The sequence below is a fragment of the Onychostoma macrolepis genome, chromosome 23 (genome assembly GCF_012432095.1).
Source record: "Onychostoma macrolepis isolate SWU-2019 chromosome 23, ASM1243209v1, whole genome shotgun sequence".
Classification (NCBI taxonomy): domain Eukaryota; kingdom Metazoa; phylum Chordata; class Actinopteri; order Cypriniformes; family Cyprinidae; genus Onychostoma; species Onychostoma macrolepis.
Genome location: NC_081177.1, coordinates 11,402,138 through 11,419,122, shown reverse-complemented (window position 1 = coordinate 11,419,122; position 16,985 = coordinate 11,402,138). Strand labels below are relative to the sequence as shown.

At 35.8% G+C, this 16,985-nt stretch overlaps 1 protein-coding gene across 6 annotated transcripts in view; it reads right to left on the bottom strand.

The window, feature by feature from the left end:
- Positions 1 to 4,859: 4,859 nt before the first annotated feature.
- The window catches only part of LOC131531714 (hormonally up-regulated neu tumor-associated kinase homolog A), a 41,466-nt gene continuing 29,340 nt past the window's right edge, over positions 4,860 to 16,985 (bottom strand). For all 6 annotated transcript variants that reach the window (XM_058762710.1, XM_058762715.1, XM_058762711.1 and 3 more), the window contains 9 exons: positions 16,676 to 16,968; positions 13,672 to 13,727; positions 13,029 to 13,167; positions 12,751 to 12,878; positions 9,588 to 9,723; positions 9,281 to 9,458; positions 8,424 to 8,507; positions 8,098 to 8,329; positions 4,860 to 7,040 (listed from right to left, as the gene is read on the bottom strand). In XM_058762710.1, the coding sequence (XP_058618693.1) occupies positions 6,283 to 7,040; positions 8,098 to 8,329; positions 8,424 to 8,507; positions 9,281 to 9,458; positions 9,588 to 9,723; positions 12,751 to 12,878; positions 13,029 to 13,167; positions 13,672 to 13,727; positions 16,676 to 16,968 (2,004 nt within the window). In that variant the 3' untranslated portion in view covers positions 4,860 to 6,282. The remainder of the gene's footprint in view (positions 7,041 to 8,097; positions 8,330 to 8,423; positions 8,508 to 9,280; positions 9,459 to 9,587; positions 9,724 to 12,750; positions 12,879 to 13,028; positions 13,168 to 13,671; positions 13,728 to 16,675; positions 16,969 to 16,985) is intronic.

Here is a 16,985-nt window from a genome sequence, read left to right as displayed (position 1 = left end):
TAAAATATTTATTTGAAGCGAACTCAGTATCTTAAATTTTGCATTAACTTATGTTGGTTAATGACTAAACAATGACTTAGTGTCTTTTTTAAGCAAATGTTTTATTTTGAACATTATTTACAAAATTGACATTTTTACGTTAAATTTACATTATTTGCAAAACATTTATTTTGTTATATTGCCATTTGAACTGTGATATGTTTAACTTTAATAGTTGGACTTTAAAGTGGACTCAAACTTTAGTTTAGTTGTGATAGTGTCTCAGTCCACATTATTCACACGTGTTTTTAGTAACCAAACTATTAACAATAATAGTTATAATTTTCATTAACAGTAATGTATTTCTGTCTTCAATGTTTTATAATTAGTTTAAATTACAGTACTGTAAATTAAAACAATGTGATACTATTACAATGTTTTATTTTACACACATTCATGTCTTCAAACCTTCAAACTCTTGAGCTTTTAATGTTTCAAATTCAAGCTTTTTATTTCGGCAGAATACTGGTAAATGCTGTAAACCTCTATCTAAAAATGTTGGAAATTATGTGTACATTGTGCTTCCAAATGCACGTTAAACTCAGCACATGCAGAGATGAAGATTGCTTCATTTACTGTGAATTCAGCTGCTCTGAGAGACACTGAAAACATGAGCTGCTGGATTATACAATAGCCTATAACAGTTGTGAAATTTTGCAAGTATATGTGTGCTTTTACTTTTGAAAAGAAAAGGACATGGCATGTGGCCAAGTACGTTGTCCCATACATCATTCACTTCCCCAACCAACAATCACTGCCAGCACCGAGACTTGAACCGACTCTCTAACCATTAGGCCACGACCCCCCTAGCAATCTAGGTAAAATTTGGATATATTATGTCTGAGTAGCTCTTTGATGTTCTGTGAAGTTTCATGAGTTTTAGGTGGGCAGGGCATGCATCAAACAGGAAGTTGACCATGAACTGAGGAAAATGACAAGCTTTTGTTAGTTTTCATAATAAGGTCCTAAAATTGTCATAGCTACTATATTATACAATCATTTGATGGAAACATAAATATGATGCACTGCTTCTACAAAATCAGTAAAAAAGTGTTAATATCATGTTTCCATTTTCCGAATTTGGTTGTTTTTATTTTGTCCCATCCAAGCAAACACAATTTGGGTGGATGGGACAGTGCTTCAAAGGCTTTGCTAATTAAGAAAATGATCGACTTTGTAATAGAGAACCATTGTATATGCTTTGTATGCCCTAAATCAGTGGTATCCAACCTTTTTATTTGTGCAAGCCTTAATCAATCACAAAATATTCATGAACTACCTAGATTTTTGATCAAATAGAAATTCTGAAATAGAAGTGCTTTGAAAATAGAAGCATTATAGATAAACTTTTTAAATGTTTTTTTGTTTTGTTGCCGTAATAAACCATATTCATGTTTCTGTTAAAGGTTTGTGCAGGTTAAATGTGTTTGTCAAACAGTTAATTGGTGATGGGGCCACCCAACATTTATTATTATTATTATTATTATTATTATTATTTATTAACCTAAAGCATTTTTTTTTTTTTTTTTTTTAATACTTGTCTATTTGATTTTTTAAATGTTTTCAATGACTTTAGGACTTCAAGCCTTCTTTTACCTCAAGTTAGGCTACATGTGTTGTATGAATTTTGGATGGATTTATGAACTGAGAAATAAAGTTAAACAGAAATAAACATGGGCTCTTAATGATGATGAACAGAAAAGGAATTATTGCATATAAAATTATATTAAAGTATGAACTAACTTGTGCAATACAGTAAATATTCTTACACTATCCTAAATCAATGAAAAAATGTGCTGTCACAATCACCCAAATGTTACCAAAAAATATTTTTGGCTCAGTTCACAGAAACGTGTAAGTCATGCATCCTTTCATTATAATATAACATTGTTTTATCCTCAAATGGGTAATTAACATCTTCAGTATGACAGAAATTTATCATATGTTGGGCTGATTGTTTAAATTTATGGCAGGAAATCTTGCACATGGCAGATTTTCAAAAACTGTCCCAATCACCCTTAATTCCCCCATAATATAAATACAAGCATAGATAGATAGATCTACATTTGTTACAAAAGTGTTAGCAGTAAGCATTGATCTTGTTGTTTGACATTCCACATGTATTTTAGCCGCAGAAAAGTGTTGTTGTGATGCAGTCCAGAGCGACAGTTTTTATTATGGTGTATTTTAACCCATATTTAGTGACTATATGTATTATTGAATTGCTTTAACACCCGTGTTGCAGTGTTGTTACAGTCGGGATAGTCCTGGTCCTAAACTGACAGTTAATCGGAGGTTGCATGAATTAAACAACGACAGCGTCAGTGTAATGTTCCTGGAGCGCCGTCCGTTTTGTGCGTGGCTGACCCGGTGCCTCGAGCGGGACCGGGAGAGCGCGCTCAATAATGCATGCGCGTCATTAGAAACCGGAGAGGGCCGGTGTATAGCCGTTATTTCCTGGGAAACGCGAGTCAGGGCGAGGTGCTGACAGTCCTGCCTCTGAGGCACCTCAAATTACACAGAAATCTTTGAACGTGAAGACGTGTTTCCCGCCTCGTGCACTAATGCATGTAGTTTTGCTAAGTTTTACCTGAGTTACTGTTAGCCCAGTGTGGTGGCACTTCTGCTTGACCCCGAAGCCCCGGCACTCATCTTTTATTCAAACCGGGATTAACGGCGCGTACATCAGTGACGATAAACTCTAGGTACGGCTTAAACGCCGCGCGACTCCTCAATTCACCAAAGCACCACGCGGGCCTTTAAAATTCTCGCGCTATTTGGTCGCGGCGGTGTTTGCTGAACAAGATATGATGGTTTGACAACATAGTTACTCATCAAATTAGACATTCGTTGAGGCATTTAATTCTATTTTATTATAAATTTGGTCTCACAGCATTGTTTAAAAGTCATGGGAATATAATTATTCTTATAATTATTTCTAATTATATTCATAGAAAATTATGTAGGCTATTATGGAAAAAGTTAGTCAGACCAGTAAACACAAACTATTGGAAAAGTCCAGTCTATAATGTCCCAGTTTGACTAATGATTTATTATGCTTGGTGTTAGGCAAGTTTGGGCTTGTTTAAGGCAAGATTAGGCTTCACAGGTGCCTGGTCACTCTGATGCAGGCCACTGGATAAACTGTTATTAACATTCCTGAAGCTCAAACAGTAGAAGGTTGTGGTTCAATTCCTAGAAAAAGCAGAAAATTCTATTTAAAAAATGTAATGTATACTTCGAATATAATGCCAGTTGCTTTGGATAAAATCATATGCCAAATTAATTGACTGCAATTGCAACTCTCTCTGTGGAATAAGAATAAGAGGCTGGACGGGTCTATGTTCTGTTCCTGGCTGTCTCAAGGGTTTAATACATTGACGTGATCTTCCCACAGAACCGAGGTGACTGGGTTGCTCCAGTAAGATACCCCTGTAGCGTCCTTCTAGTTAAGTCACTGAGGTGGTACATATTAGTTCTTTTTCTCTATGGTGTGTTTAATTAAAGCGGAGACAGATGGGATTGTCTTGGAGGTAATGGTAGCACCCTGGTAATGTCCAGACATTAGGTCATTGGTCTATTAGAGGTCAGACCATTGCTTGATGTATTGCTGGACATGTTCACATACTTGGACATGTAAGATGCAGTTAAAAAAAAAAAAATTATCGCATTATATTGCAAAATATAAAAGTGACATTTATTTTGTATTTCAATCACTCATAAAAAGAAAGCTGCCATGTTCTAGATTATAAAACAAAAGACGTATTATTTAAAATGAATAATAAAAATGGACATGCATATGAACAATTTGTAGTTGTAAAAGCTTAATAGTTAAAGATTAAAGATGTTCCGTCATATTAAATGCGATAAACACCTGTATGAATTTGAGGAGAACTGGCTTCATACAATACTGTTCAAAGGTTTGAGGTCAGTAAAAATTATTATAATTTTTTTTTTTATAAGAAATTAATACTTTCATTCAGCAAGGTTGCCTTAAATTGATCAAAGTGACAGTAAAGACAGTTATAATGTCAGAAATGTTTTGAGAACAAAATCAGCATATTGGAATGATTTCTGAAGGATCATGTGACACGGAGTAATGGCTGCTGAAAATTCACAGGAATAAATTACATTTTAAAATAAAGTAAAATGTAAAACAGTTATATTGAACCTTAATAATAGTTTTAACAAAATTACTGCTTTTACTGTTTTTTTGTTTTTTGTTTGTTTAAATAAATTCATCCTTTTTAGAATAAAGCATTTTGGACGGTAATGTACATTTATTAAAAATCATCTTGACATCAAAATGGGTTAAAAATATTTTTGCAAAAAGGCTAGAAATGTGAAGTTAATTTGGAGAAAGCCCCATGCAGATGCCACTTGGTTGTGTTATGTTGTTACCTAATGCAAGAAAATTCATACAAACTGATGAAATAAAAAAAAATCTAGATAATCACAGGATACTTAAGTGTCTGACTTGGCTCTTTGGGAACTATGTGGTTACAAGTCTGAGCTGAGGTGCAGACATGCCACACTCACTTCGGATCAATCTCTCTCCAGCACACATATCTATACACGCACACACAAAGGCCAAGCCCCCTCAGCACCATATCATGTACCAAAACAAAGTGTTCATAATTCATGAGCTCCTCACCAGCTGAAAAGAGGGAAAGATTCCTTTACATGTCCATTATTCAAAACCCTTCTGGCCATTGGGGAGCAGCCACAACACAGTTGCTCATTTAACATACACGCTACAAAACACACACGCCCTTAAATTAGCCTAATTAGATGTCCATAATTAGGCGAGCACTCCAGTATTGTGTATCCTGTCAATTTATTTGTAAGATAAGTTGTAAAAACTAAATAAAATAAAAAAAGATGTACCAAAATTACATTGCCACATTCCTGAATAATAGTTCCAAATTTATTGTACTGTAAGCATCAAACAAAAAGCCAATATAATACTTCAACTATATTAGCCATATTCCTCACAAGCTGGCTTATGGATCCTCATCCTTTGGCACCGACTGGCATAGTTGAGTGATGCCATTGAGATGCATTCATTCATAAAGCAAGAAACATGATAGCAGCTTAAAACCTACAATAGGCATCAGTCAAATCCCAACCAGACAATTAAGAAACTCAAGAGTATAGTCAAATTGTCCTGGGACCAAGGGATTAGGGCAGGAAAAAGAGAATGGAGGGCAAGGGGGAAGGTAATGGGATCAAGAGATGTTGATTTTAATATGATAACATATCGTATCTCATTCTTCTTCCTGAAGCAGATAGTGTATTGTCAATAACTGGCATAATGTTGATTACCACAAATAAATTAGAGTGAGGCACTTACAGTGGAAGTGAATTTAGGACAAAACACTACAGGTGAGTAAGGTAAAGATTTGAACTTATAGAAATGACCCGTTTATTAATCACAGTACTTTAAGAAAATTGTTATGAAATGTTATGTTTAAAATATGCAAATTATCTAATTAAATGTGCACTAATTTTACATTTCTCAAACAGAAATCTGAAGTCATGTTCGAAATTCTTGTTACATTTTGTTGCTATATTAGAGTTAAACGTTTTTATAGAGAAGGATTTGGATATCTATTTTTTTTTTAAATCACAATCACAAAATATTGTCAAAAGCCAGAAAAAATACATTTTACCATGTTTTTAGGAATACAATTTTATATAAACCAGGCAGGCAGATGACATATGAATAAACTTCTCTGCAAAAACAGAGAGATATAGACAGGAATACAACTGAAAAGGTGTTTTGTGTACTAAAAAACGTACTTTGAGAAAATGGCCTTTAAACACGGCCATGATTAAGTGACAGCTGCTGATTAGGGTATTGATTTGTTTTATATTGTCTTATTTTGTATTATATACTGTATCATTTGTATTTTACTTGTCGTTTTACTCTGTTGTAGTGATTTGGGTGCGAGAAAAGCACACATAAACATAAAAAAAAGATATGTATTGTCATTGAAATCTACAGATGCAAACAGAGTGTAGTAATATAAACTGTATTTTGAATGCTTTCTTTCCACTAGTCTGACATGTTAGGGATGCAAAATTGCCCAGTGCGTAAAAAGCTATGGTTTTGCCTGTAGTGTCTTGCCTTAAACGAGGGATGAATCAAAATTATTTGTTTTGTGGTAATCGACATTAAGCCACAAATGCAGTCGACTGAACCTGACTTGTACTGAACCCAGCATACTGATCACCCAAATGTCACCCGAAATCCATTCTGAGTATTTCTGTCTTTTTGTCAGATTTGTTTTGTAAAGCAGACGGAAGCATTGGTAAGTTGAGGTCCGTGACTCTGCGCTGTATAGCTGTTCGCAACTGAACAGAGTTTCTTTTCGCTGTATTACTGGGGATACCGATCCCTCCTCCCCCTCCCGTTCCTGTGTTCCTCTTCTCCTTTGCATGTCTCAGGTTTTTAATGACGAGAGCTTGCTGTCTCTGAGATGGAAACAATGGCGGTTTGGACCCATTTACTAAGAAAGGCGAGGAGCCTGTGTCAGGCGTTGTGTGGCGTGTAAGACCAACCCAAGTGACTTTTCTAGGCGTGGCTTCCTTCAGCGCTCCAGTGTGACGTAGTCGAGGTAAAGGGGAGGTTTGTGTTGTACTTTCCATGGCGCTGTGGTGGCGAGCATTGTAGGTTTTCTCTTCAATGGCCAGTAATAGATCCTTAAAGCGCTGTCCCGTTCTGGGAGAAGCTCCTTTGTCGGAGTAGAACGTCTGCAACTTCTCTAACTTGTCATCAGGCTGATGTTCATATTCCAGAACTTGATATTTGTCAGAGTAAGCCGGTCTCAGATCATGTGGTTTGATTGATGTTTTCATTGTCTGGGAGTCTCTAGAGGTGTCTATAGTTACAGTGGCATCACAAGGGGCGGAGTCACAGAGTTTGGTGCCACTCCCCTCTCTGCAGGAACACTTAGGCGGTGAGACACAAAGCATCTCCTTCTCACCAAATGTTAAGACTGAAATATACACATATACAAATGCTGTCAGCTGAGTATGCATTGTATGAATTTTTTAATTAAACCAATGTTTTAATATAGTATGGGTCCTAAATTGGGTGACTATGGTTATTGCCATTTTACAGGACAGTAGATGTGATTTTGTGGGACAGTGCTGGACGTGTGTGAGAGATAAATGTCCTACTGTTAGACTATGTAAATATGAATGATGAGTGGATGATAACATACTTTAAATCATCATCAATAAGCTTTGTTAATGATGACCAGTTCTGGGCCCTCAAGTGATAGGGCACAATGTAATTTACTTCACAGGACCTATTCAGACTACGAATTATAATGAAATGAGTAACAGGCTAGTAGGTTAAAATCACATTTTATACTAAACAAAAATCTCCTTAAAACAGCCACAGTTGCTTTATTAGACTACGCAAACATTAAATGTGTTTTACTGGATTCAGTGCATCTTGAGTGCCAGTCATTTTTTGTTGGATCTGGCAGCGTTAACCAGGACGTTCTTATCCAGTACGTGTCTAGAAGAAGTCCTGGCTGGTGTAGCTGTATTTAACAACTTTTAATGAGGTTCACATTGATTCTTTTGCTCCGTCCAGTCATCTGGATGAATGCGTTGTTTGGTTATTTCCCCCACTCTAGCTAAAACATGAAGACTGCGCCAATGTATTTTTTCTATTTAAGTACATCAGTAATACTCCACTTGTAATTTTTCATGTCTTGAAAAAAGGTTGCTAAATAGGACTACAGAGGTTATCAGGGACTTAAACGGCATCATGCCGAACAGGTAAACTCATCTGCTCACTCAAACTTTCCAACTTCTATATTTTAAGATGAAAAGACTGAAAGAGTCATCTTAGTGGTGGTGATGTTGAAGTTGTTCAATCGTGGTGTATTTTGTTTATAGCCTAACTTCAGCTTTTTACTTCTGACAATTGTATTTAGGCTTCAAAATTCAGAAAAAGTTTGTTAATTGATTATCTGGTTGGCCTACAAAAATACACCATCATTGCAGCACTCTCTTAGTGATATAAGAAATTAATATTACCCTTAGGAATCAGCCCATCTTGTGTCTCGACCAGTATGGAAATCTCATTAGCTGTATCCAAGTGCAGGGAGGAGGGGGAATCTGCTCTGTCCACTAGGCTTGGCTGCTTTGGTCTGGTGGACTGCGCTGTCCTTTTCGTGCCACTCTGGGCATCTCTGTCCTGTGATTGGCTCCTCTGGGTCTTACTGGCCTGCCTTGAGCTCCTCTCATTGGCTGTGTCACTCTGAGGAGACTAGTGAAGAAATTGTTTAATGTTTTGTGTTTACATGATCATTTTATACATAAGATGGAATTCTTGGATAGAGAAGTATAGCTGGATGGTTCACCTGCTGCTGACTCTTTGCACTCGCGTTGCTTCTCCCTCTCGACAAGCCCTTGTTCAGAAGATTCCATTCACTGTTCTCTTCTCTCTGAGGACAATCATTGACATGTTAGCTGTGATCCAAAGCCTAACAATTAGCCAACCTAGAAGGCATGTATTGTGATCAGATTTCTCCTCCAAGATGTAGGACAAAAGAAATGCTGATAAACACACATGCATCAATTTTAAAATACTGATTTTTTTTCATGTTATGGTTAATAAACTGATAAATTATAGATAAACAGATAAATGGTTTGGAATTAAAATTCAATATTATATTGTGTGAATAAAGTAAAAACAAAATGCTAAAATTGATAATTTTAATGATTACATTTAACATTATTAGTATTTTAAAGATTAAATTTAATATCCAGTATAGGCTGACATTGACCTATGTTGGGGAAAAAACGAAATATATAAATAAATATATTGACCTATATGCAATGTGATACTGATATACACTACTGTTCAAAAGTCAGTTTTTTGTTTTTGGAAAGAAATTATTCACTTTTATTCAGCAGAAACAGTAAAAACATTTATAATGTTCTTTTGAATTTTTCTATTCATCAAAAAATCCTGAAAAAAATGCATCACAGTTTAGTGTAGATGAAAAGTTTAGAGTAATGAAAAAACAGCTTTGCCATCACAGAAATAAATTATATTTTAAAACAGAAAACAGTTATTTCAAATAGTAATAATATTTGGCACTATAACAGTTTTTACTGTATTTTTGATCAAATAAATGCAACCTTGGTGAGCATAAGACACTTCTTTTGAAAACATTAAAAACTTTATGCATAAATCAAGCGTGCATCATTTTACCTTCATGGTCCTCACTACTTTCTGATGCCTGGTGAGTTTTTTCAGCAGTAGATGGTAGCAAGCCAAAATGGTTGACGGCTTGTTACTGATGACAGTGTGGATGATATCAGATAGACCGTAACCTAGAGATTCAGTCATGTAGTTTAACACAGCTGTGTTCAGATCCTCAGGACGCAGCCTAAAAAAGTAACAAAGAACCCACATAATATACAGATATCAGGAAATGCTGAATTGATTTTTCAAGATGTTTGTGTCTTTTTGTGCATCTCTATGCGCATCTTAGAATTAGATTTCATTTTACAGATACCTGTTTTTATGAGTGAGAGTATGAAGGGGTCTTTTGGCATAACCCTCATTCAACCATTTATCCTCCATTGCTGCTTTTATTGTTGGCCTTTTTGCTGGTTCTGGCTCCAGCAGAGACAAGACAAACTGTACAGCCGCTAGAGAGAAATAAAGAACGAGAACGCTGACATCTTGACACTGCTAAATGAGTCTCAAAACTCTGTTTTAACCTTACACAGAAGATCTCAACACTGATTTGTCAGAGGAGTGAGTGTATGTGTGTGTGTCCCCGACCCAGACTGAACTTCTCAAGGTTTCTCTTACAGAAGGGCAGATCAGATTTAAGAAGCACTTTGCTCCCCTGTTCCACCTTCTCAACCTGGGGGGGAGACTCCACAGATCAGAATGCCAGTTTGGCACCGCGCTGGCTGTGTGTGTGTGTGTGCACTGAGGTGAAAGTAGTGTTTGTGTCAGCAGACAGTGACGATCACATTTACTCATTCACTTAGACTGCCATTACAGGCAGCCTCAGGATGCCAACAAAACTCACAAAATGGCATACCGTAAGCTTCTATGATAATTTATTTCCACCATACTTTATCCACAGCAATGACTGTATTAGTAATTACAAATTGCATCTGTACCATTAAATGTTTCCTTCACTTTGATGTTCTTCTTTTTGATAAACAATGTATGCGCTGGGTCAGAGAAACAAGAGGTAATTCACCATACGTAATGTACAAACTACGTCATGATCTAGTGTAATCTGCAACCCAATCGGGAAACCCGGCCGGGTTCTGTTCCACTAGCAGACATTTTGCATCAGCATGTTTGTAGTGCATCTATTTTTGCGACTGTTGAATATACTCTGTTATTAATGTTCATGATAATTAATATTAATGTGCTGGATCAGATGATCTCTCAATCTGATAGAGAAGACGACACTCTGAAATGCACCACTGCTCTCCACACCTTTTATCTCTCTTTCTTTCTGTATCTCGTCTTGATGTAGAACCCTTTGGGAATAAATCTTAAAGAGTATGAATATGTGTGGGGTCTGTAAGATTTTGTTTAATGTTTTTGAAAGAAGTTTCTTATTGTCATCAAGGTGGCATTTATTTGATCAAAAATACAGTAATAAATTCATTAATTTATTTAAAATATAAATATGAAATGATATATAATAAAAATATCTAAAATATAAATATTTTATATTCTACAATTATATTATATAGTCTTTACTGTGACTTTTAATTTATTGCGTTCTTGCTAAATAAAAGTAAACATTTTCAAAAACAAAAATCTTTTGAATGGTAAAGGATGTGTGTAAATATATAGCCCACATGAAGAAAACTGCTTAATAAACATATTTGGATAAACGTTTGGATGAAAATTCAAAAATGTTTCTGAGGGTTAGGTTTTTGGCCTCCATGTAAACATTGCTCACGTACACACTGCAGCTAAATTCGGTTGTCAGTTCAACTTCTACTACTTAATTGCGTTCTGTAAACACATAATTTAGTAAAATATGGGAATGACAACCGCATTAACTCCCGAAAAATACAGGTAGTGACAACCGCATTTACAGAAATTCTACACAGTGTGTACGGAACTAAACTGAAAAACTAGTTGTTAATGACGTTTTGAACGTGCATCAAAAATGTGTCTTCGTCTGTATGTGAGATGCAAGAAAATAACAGTGAAAGAAGTCTTAACTTAGCATGGGGCTAGCTGCGCTCATGAGCCCTGCGGTTAAAGGGATACTCCACCCCAAAATTTACATTTTGTCATTAATCACTTACCCCCATGTTGTTCCAAACCCGTAAAAGCTTTGTTCGTCTTCGGAACAAAATTTAAGATATTTTAGATAAAAACCGGGAGGTTTGTGACTGTCCCATTGACTGCCAAGTAAATTACACTGCCAAGGCACAGAAAAGTATAAAAAACATTGCCAAAATTGTCCATCTGCCATCAGTGGTTCAATCTGAATGTTATGAAACGACGAGAATACTTTTTGTACGCAAAGAAAATAAAAATAACGACATTTATTCAACAATTTGTCTCCTCTCTGTCTCTCTGTGTCAGCGTAGTGCCATTTTGGAGAGCATCCGATGGACGCAAAGTGCGCACGCTATTCTCTGTCATCAGTAATGCATGGATATGTATTGTACGTTTATTTGAGCTTTGATTTGAATGGAAATAGTGTATCAATGCGTTACTGATGACAGAGAATTGCGTATGCACTTTGCGTCCATCGGATGCTCTCCAAAATGGCACTACGCTGACACAGAGAGACAGCGAGGAGACGAATTGTTGAATAAATGTCGTTATTTTTATTTTCTTTGCGTACAAAAAGTATAAAATTCATATTGAACCACTGATGGCAGATGTTTTTACTTTTCTGTGCCTTGACAGTGTAATTTACTTGGCAGTCAATGGGACAGTCACAAGTCTCCCGGTTTTCATCCAAAATATCTTAAATTGTGTTCTGAAGACGAACAAAGCTTTTATGGGTTTGGAACGACATGGGGGGTAAGTGATTAATGATCAAATTTTCATTTTGGGGTGGAGTATCCCTTTAAGTGTCAGTGTTGCCAGATCTTCATAGAAAAAAAACAACAACAAACAACAACAAACAAGGACAAGCACAAAAAACACTAAAACACCCAAATGCTTTGTTTTATAACACCAAAAAAACAAGCAAAAAAAAAAAAATCATATATCTCATATTCACAACAGACCACTTCATTAACTTCATAAAGTGCCTATCTTTATGAGATAAGACCAAACAACATGGCTAAAAGCGCTTGTAAATATGAGGACATGGCAACACTGCAAGACAGCGCTCTCTAAAGCAGCCTCCCGAGCATAAACACAACGCTACACGTCTATCAGCGGTAGTTTAGTTAAAATCGACGGACAAAAATAAATCTTTAGTCAAAAAATGGCACATAACAAACGGCTAAACTTTTATACACTCCCGAAAGACGACAGAATGTTGCTATGGTTACAAATGCGGGAGTGACTGCTGTTCCATACACACATGGAATGATAATTTACGGGACTCACTCCCATATTTAAATGCGTTTGTCACTCCTGAAACTTGCAGTGTGTACGTGGCCATTAATAGGTCAATAAAAAAATAAACGTCTTTAGAAAGTCAATGGAAAGTGTGTTTACTTCACCTTTGCTGATGTCTGATGGTATCGGACTGATTTCTCCATTCACCATTTTCAGATGAAGCTGCTTAATATTGAAGGGCTCCACCGTAAATGGCAGAGTGCCAGTCAACATGGCAAACATGCTCACACCCCTACACATACACACAGAAACACACACACGATCTTCATCAACAGCCAGCATTAAAAAAAGAAACCCATCTTCATTAAAAAAATAAAAAGGTTAACATATACTACATACATACATATGCTGGAAGACATACACATATACTTTGTGTACTCACACAGACCACACGTCCACTTTAGGCCCGTACTTCTTGTGGGCCAGCAGTTCAGGAGCCGCGTAAGCAGGACTGCCACACTGAGTGCTCAGCAGCTCCAGAGAGAGAGAATCTGCCTTCAGAGTGTTACTCAGACCAAAGTCTGCACACAAACACACTCATATGTTAGTGTACATACAAGCATATTATACTGTCTACAGTTTCTGATAGAGAAACTTTAAATAGCCCACTATAAGTAGCTTTTTTCTCTCTTAGACAGTTTTGAAATTAGGCTTTAAGAATAATATACAATATCATACAGATTTCAGAAGCCTACAATGAAATACGTGAATACAAGGATGAATGAGACAGAGAACCATGGAACTGACTCATTCAGTCTTCACTGCGATTATGACTATATAATGTGTTGTGATATTGCTCATTTGTAAATGGCTTTGGATAAAAACGAAGCGACTTATTGTAAATGAGATGTGCCTCCTGTGTGCTTACGTTTGTTTACACTACTGTAACCATAATGGTTGGTCATTCTCAGAGGTCAAAGGTCAAGCTACTGATGTATTACAGTAGAAATGCTTTGACAAAAACTTTCATCAGATTAAAAGTTGTACATTTATGTAAAAAGGGTCAAACGGCAAGACACGCTCACCTACTATCTTAATGTTGTTGTGCTCATCCAGTAGGAAGTTCTCAATCTTCAAGTCCCTAGTTAACAAACACAAAATTCACAGATGAAGGAGGTTAGTTTAAAAAAGCAAAAACCTAAATTCTGATACCACACTCTAAACCTAGTTATTTACTTATGCATAAAAGTACATTTTCAGTTTTCATTTTAATTTTAGTTGAAGTTTTAGTAGTGCTTTTGTCATTTTAGTTATTGTTTTTTGTATATACATTTTAGTTTTAGGAATTTTAGTACGAGCAACATGTTTAATTTTCATTTTAGTTTAGATTTTTCATTTTAGTTTAGATTATAAACATCTAATGTTCATATTTTATTTCATTTTATTCCCACCGAAAGCAAATTTTCAGTAGTTTTAGTTATAGTTAACAATAACAACACTGTTCTCCATAGAAGCACAAAATGCTTTTAGGACCAACTTTCACTCAGATTTTAATTATGATAATATAATGTATTAAACTAGAATAAAAGAATGCAAAATAGATATATTTTTACTGTACATAAATACAAACACCCATATATGACCCTGGACCACAAAACCAGTCTTAAGTCACTGGGGTATATTTGTAGCAATAGCCAAAAATACATTGTATGGGTCAAAATTATCAATTTTTCTTTTATGCCAGAAATCATTAGGACATTAAGTAAAGATCATGTTCCATGAAGATATTTTGTAAATTTCTTACCGTAAATGTATCAAAACTTCATATTTGATTAGTAATATGCATTGCTAAGAACTTCATTTGGACAACTTTAAAGGCGATTTTCTCAATATTTAGATTGTTTTGCACCCTCAGATTCCAGATTTTCAAATAGTTGTATCTCAGCCAGATATTGTCATATCATAACAGACCATACATCATTGGAAAGCTTATTTATTCAGCTTTCATATGATGTATAAATCTCAATTTCGAAAAATTGACACTTAAGACTGGTTTTGTGGTCCAGGGTCACATATGGGTCCAGCTGAAAGGGGAACTCAGATCACCTCACTTCATGTGTGGAAATACATGACCAGCCAAGAACCTCTAGCAGCACACAAAATGTAATGAAAAATGCGAATTAAAAGGGGATTTGTATTAAAGAACAGAGCTACGAGACTTATTGTTGGTGATATCACAGCTTGGTGGTCCTGGATGTTCAGTCATTCTGCCAAGTTTAACTTTTACACTCTCCCCTCTACTTTTTCTTTTATCTTACTCCCGCCTTCTCCCTTTCTTTCCACTTCATAATAAACACTCACTTTGACGACCGCACGCTCCTCACATTTAATATGAAATTGTATGAAAAGCCTATAAAAATATCATAGCCCTCAAAGTTATTTTCATTTCTCTCCATTTTTACTGACATGGCTGACATCTCAAAGCCCAATGGGCGGCCTAATGTTCCTCAACTGGCACACACAAACAGACGCCATCCCTAAAATGTCCAAAGTACAAAGAAAAGTTGAATAACTATTTTAAATCTGCCCGTCTTAAAGTTCTCTGACAGACATGACGTGTATTAGGGGAAATCTGGAGCGCTGTCCAGCAGTTTGACTGGGTTTTTGGGGTATTATTAATGTGCGTCGTACAGAGAGGTTAGCAGAGACAGACTCAAAGGCATAAAGTGAATGTTTGTGGAGCCAGTTGATAAAATAGTTTGATTTTGGGTTGATTAATGCCATTCGAAGTGGGTGAACTTTTGAACTTAAATGGACATGAACCCACACACTCCCTTCGTTACCATAGGGACTGTATATGTTGACTAACCCCAGCGGGTAGTCAAGTGTGTGTGTGTAGCCTGATGAACATCCTTTGATCCTTGACATACTCTAATAAAGGCCCTTTACTGAGGGGACTGTGTGTGACACAGACCTAAGCATTATGAAGCTTCATCCTGAGACTCCATTAGTAAGGAAGTCAGTGAATGATGTGTTAACCATAGTGGCTCTGGCTGATGATGTCATGAGAAGCTAATGGCATTCCCACTCTTGCCTCAATTAGGCTTCACTGCCAGACCAAAGAACTACACACACACACACACACACACACACACACAAACATCAACAAGGACACACCTTAAACTTAAACAAATTTTTATAATTATACATTCATTTATAAATGTTGTTAAATGTATTATCGGGATAGTAATTTTATATAAATTATGTAAAATTATAAGAATATAAATTATATAAAAATCCAAAATTAAAATATCAACAAATAAATCAAATTGAGTTTTTTTATATAATGTTTAATGTAATATTAATAATGACTTGTATTGATAATCTTTAATGTATTACATTTAAAATGTTTCCCCAAATTATAGCAAAGTAAACCCACTTTTTTATAACTTTACATGTACTGTATATCTAATTATAAATACTACAGACTAATTCTAACACTATAAGACAAAAATGTATTTATTGATGAACTAATGAATAAACAACTAATTTATTTAACATTTTAAATAAATTGATAGAAATAAATAATGAATGTATTTAATTTTATACTTTTGTAATTGTAGATATTTTTATTCATTTTATACTGAGAAAAGGAATGTATAAATAAGTTATATAACACTCTAAAAATTAAAACCATTAATATTTTTTTTCTTGTTATTAATATAAGATGCTAAAGAGAAACAATTTTAAATTAATAATATTGAATAGTTTTTATTCATTTATAAGATTTTTTTTCCCCCTCAAAAAATTCCCAGACTAACAATACACATAAATCAATACACATATACTTGCTCTTTGCTTTCATTCATTTTCACACACACTTCTCTCATCTATGACACACGGCACTTCATTATTTTAAGGCTCTTATAACTAGAATCCGCTATACAGCTTAGCACCCTCTCAGCGTTTTCCTTTCTTTTTTTCCTAGTACTACCCCACTATCCCTACATCCCTTACAAACTATATGATCTCAACACTTCATTTTTGTGGGTCCAATTGTGTCATTGTGCAAGAATTTCCACTCATTACCTGTGAACTATCCCGTGCCGGTGCAGGTGTTCCACTGCAGACAGTATCTGGCGGGTGTACCTGCGGACCTCTCTCTCCTCCAGCCGTTTGCGTTCACAGATTCGATCCATAAGGTCTCCTCCTCCGCACAGCTCCATGGCCATGTAGTAGCAGTTCTCCGTCTCCAACGTCTCCAGCAGCAAGACAATGTTCGGGTGGCGGATCAGCTGGTGAATCCGGGGTTCGCGCTTCATGTTTTTCAAAACGTATGAATCCTGACGAGCCTTTTTCTTATCTATCACCTTGATCGCCACCTGACAGACAGTGAGAG